General features: G+C 66.6%; 1 protein-coding gene across 1 annotated transcript; it reads left to right on the top strand.

Annotated features, from left to right (window-relative positions):
* Positions 1-36: 36 nt before the first annotated feature.
* MNEG_13193 (hypothetical protein) lies at positions 37-3,037 on the top strand (the record flags this gene model as incomplete). The annotated part of the gene is made up of 9 exons (XM_014038335.1): positions 37-150; positions 350-459; positions 719-785; positions 1,029-1,061; positions 1,507-1,590; positions 1,837-1,905; positions 2,166-2,216; positions 2,427-2,567; positions 2,873-3,037. Coding segments are annotated over 9 exons (834 nt in total), but the record flags the coding sequence as incomplete, so codon positions are not given.
* Positions 3,038-3,450: the final 413 nt, after the last annotated feature.

The following is a 3,450-nucleotide window of genomic DNA, read 5'->3' as shown; positions in this document are numbered from 1 at the left end:
CACCATGCAATCCCCCCAAAATCGCCCCTCCATCAGGCATACCTGTCCCGCGCCCTGCAGCACCTGGACGAGTTTGCAGCAGCACACCCCGAGCTGCCAGCAGCCGCACTGTCGCAGCGCCTAAAGGCGGCCCATGGCATCGACCTGGGGGTGAGCTGGGTGGGGGTGGGGCGCCTCGCTGTCAATGTATACTGGTGCATGCTTTTTTTGTCTCGCGCAGAGGCTGGAAGATTCAAGGTTCAGGATCCTGGCTGCTGTGGGTCTTGCCGGCTGCGGCGCCCGGCACCTGGGGCGGCCGCAAGGGAGCGACCGGCGCCCCGCGCCGCCGCCGCCCTGCCGCCGCGCGCAGGTGCTGCGGGCGCGCGCCGAGCTCGTGACGCGCGGGCTGCGGGAGTGCGAGGATGACGAGGGGTGGCGGCTGGTGCAGGACGACCCAAACGGCCTCAGACTGTTGTACAGGTGTGATTGGGCGCCGCGCTGGGCCGAGCTGGTTGGGGCTGGTTGGGCTGGCTTGGGCTGGGAGTCACCCAGTCCGAGCTTGAGGCAATGTGTGCGCGCCGGCAGCTGCGAATTTGAAGGAATGGCTTGGGGCCTGCCGGGCGGGGTGCGCAGTGGCCTTTGAGGGGGGGGGGTTGAGAAAGGCCCCCGCTGCGTTGCGCCCTTCCATGCATTTGTTTCAGCTTTTGGCCCCTTGCTGCTGCCGCCGCTGCTGCTGCAGGCAGGGTCCCCAGACCGCGACCACCCACTGCTTCAAGGCCGGCTGCGTCCTGGAGTGCGAGCTGCACGTGAGCGCCAACCAGCCGCACGCGGCCGCCGCGCTCTCCTGCCCTGTTCTCCGCGCGCGTGTCGAGATGAGTATTCTTGCATAATCACATGTCGAGCATCGGCGTCAGCACAAGCACTTTGGGACCTTTCCAGCCAAGCGGCCCGCACATGTTTGGGCGGCGCCATGATGCCGACAACCCGCAACCTCGAGCCCTGCTTGATTTTTGACTCCTCGCCTTCTCTCAAACCTTTTTATATCCCAGGAGCTGCTGTCAATGGCGCGCGAATTCGACCTGGTGCCCACCTGGAACTCCTACATCACACAGACGGACATCCTGCAGGCACGCCGAACAGCGCAACACAACACCTTGCCACCTCCCTCTTCCCTCCCGAGGCCTCGGCGCACCTCGCTCCGCGTGATGTGTTCAGCGCCCGCCCCCGCCCCTCCTCGCGCCAGGGCGCCCTTTGGGGCTGCTGAGCGGGGCAGGACGCCCCGCATCGTGGCCCGTCCGTGCCCCCTATCGCGCAGCGTGCTTGGGCCCGCTGGTCGCCTCTTTCTACACCGCCGTCTGCCCCACCGCCACCCCTGCCGCCCTTTCACTCGCCTTCGCGACCCCCATGTTGGCCAAGATGCGACCCCCCCTTTGACCCAAACTCACCATTGCCCCACCGCGGCCCTCACCCTTCTCCCCACTGCTCTCCCTAACACTCCTCCCCCCCACCCACACCCTGATTTTCCAGATCTCATCTCTGGTGGAGCTGCTGGTGTATGCTAGCGTCTGGCTGCCCTGGCCCTTTGCAGAGAGGGACGTCCTCATACAGGCGGTGAGCCCACAAACACATCCCACACCCGCCAGCGCGCCGCGCCGCCTGCAACCTCCTAGCCTGTGGGCGCCGCCCCGCCGCGCCGCGCCCCGCCTCGGTGCATCGGCGCGCGCCATGTATGCTGGCTGCTGCAGGCGGCGCGTGCTGGTCTTGTGGGCGTCAATGTGCGTGCGCGACGGCGTCAGGGCTTGGTCAAATGCCGGTCAAAATCCGGTCAAACCCCGGTCAAACCATGCTCGGTCCCAGGTCGGCATTGACGTGCTGGCTGAGGACGGCAGTCTGGCCATATCATTCTCATCACCAGAAGGCGGCTTGGTGAGTTGTGACCGCCTCAGGTCACATAGGAGGCAGGCGGTTAATTTGAGGGGGTGGGGGGTGGGAGCAGGGGGTGAAGGCAATGAGATCTGAGGGTAATAAGAGCGACCTGATGCTGCGGGAACAGGCATCGCCGCTGGCCTGTGGTCGTACGCGCGGTAGCCTGATTGGCTTGCCCGCTGCCGGGCGCCGCCCCAGGCCGTCTAGGCTCTTGCTGACCGCCGCCTGGTGCCCCCCTCCTCCTGCCTGCTGCCCTGCAGCCGTCCGACGTCGCAGCGCCGGCAGGCTACGCCGCCAGGACCCACGTGGAGGTGCGCCTCCCTTTTCATGCCTGCCCCCCTGATTTGTTGTGCGTGAACCTGTGTTGCATGAGGCTCTCAGCGCCTGTGATCCGCCCAGGCTGTGTTGTGTATCAAACGGCGATACGGCAGACCTGCCATGTCATGCTCGCGGCCATGCGCCGACCACGCAAACGTGTTGACGGATAAATCGCGGTCGTGCCCCTGCCCCCGCCCGCGCAGATTCTGCCCGGCAGCTGCATGCGGCTGGAGCCGCTGCCGCCCAAGGAGGCCGGCGGGCGGCCGCGCACCAAGGTGGTGGTGGTCACCATGCTTGATAGCGGCCAGTGGGTGCCCGAGGCCATCATCACATTCGTGCTCATGGTGGGTGCTGCTGGGGGTAGTAATACATAAATTCTGGTAGAGGCGGGCGGATGGCGATCAGGCATGCCATGCCCAAAGTGTGCGTGTGAGGATGTTGTTGGGGCTTACCGGGTAAGCGGGGCGCAGCACAGCAGCAGCTTACGTCCACGTCAAAGCGCCACGGCTGCGGGGACGCACGCATGCGCGTGCAACTACCTGCGACGGTCTGCGGGCCACACGCCCGGCCCCGCGCTTCTGTCACACAGTCCACGCCCTTGGCTGCTCTCAAACAACGCTTCCACCGCCGCCGCCGCAACGCGTCGCAGGTGTTTGCCCCCTTCTTCTTCAGCGCCGTGACCAAGGTGGTCAACACGAGCTTCCTGGACCCCTCCGCGCCCCTCATGCAGCGGATTGGGGAGCGGCCGGAGCTCTACGGGGAGATGCTGCAGCGGGTGGCGCACTTTCTGGAGGGGCACCCCGACGCGCCGTGACTGGATCGCGCCCAGCGGTGTGCGCGCGGCGCATTACGTGATGCGCGCGGTCTCCTCCAGATCGCACGAGCGACGCTGCAAATCGAGCGGGTGACGCTCCGCTGACTGCACTGGCGCTGCTCGAGATCTTGCACGCGCAAGGCGTGAGATTGCATGAGCTATGCTCCCGGTGGCACGAGGCTGCGGCCGCCCTGATCTTCATGCCACCTTGGTGTGGCTGCGACCCCCCCTCCTGGGCTGCGTCAGCAATCAGTTGGCCGCGGCGCCGTTTGGCTGGACACGGCGGCGGCATACCATGCTGCATGCCGCGCTCCGCACATGCGCGCCGCTTGCGAGGGTGCGCATGTGGCGTCTTGCCGGGAGTGCGGAGCGCGGCGTGGCAGCTTTGCTGGGGTGCACAGCGGCAGCCTCCT

The sequence above is a fragment of the Monoraphidium neglectum genome, assembly GCF_000611645.1.
Source record: "Monoraphidium neglectum strain SAG 48.87 unplaced genomic scaffold scaffold03681, whole genome shotgun sequence".
NCBI lineage: Eukaryota > Viridiplantae > Chlorophyta > Chlorophyceae > Sphaeropleales > Selenastraceae > Monoraphidium > Monoraphidium neglectum.
This window is presented reverse-complemented; position numbering and strand designations above follow the sequence as displayed.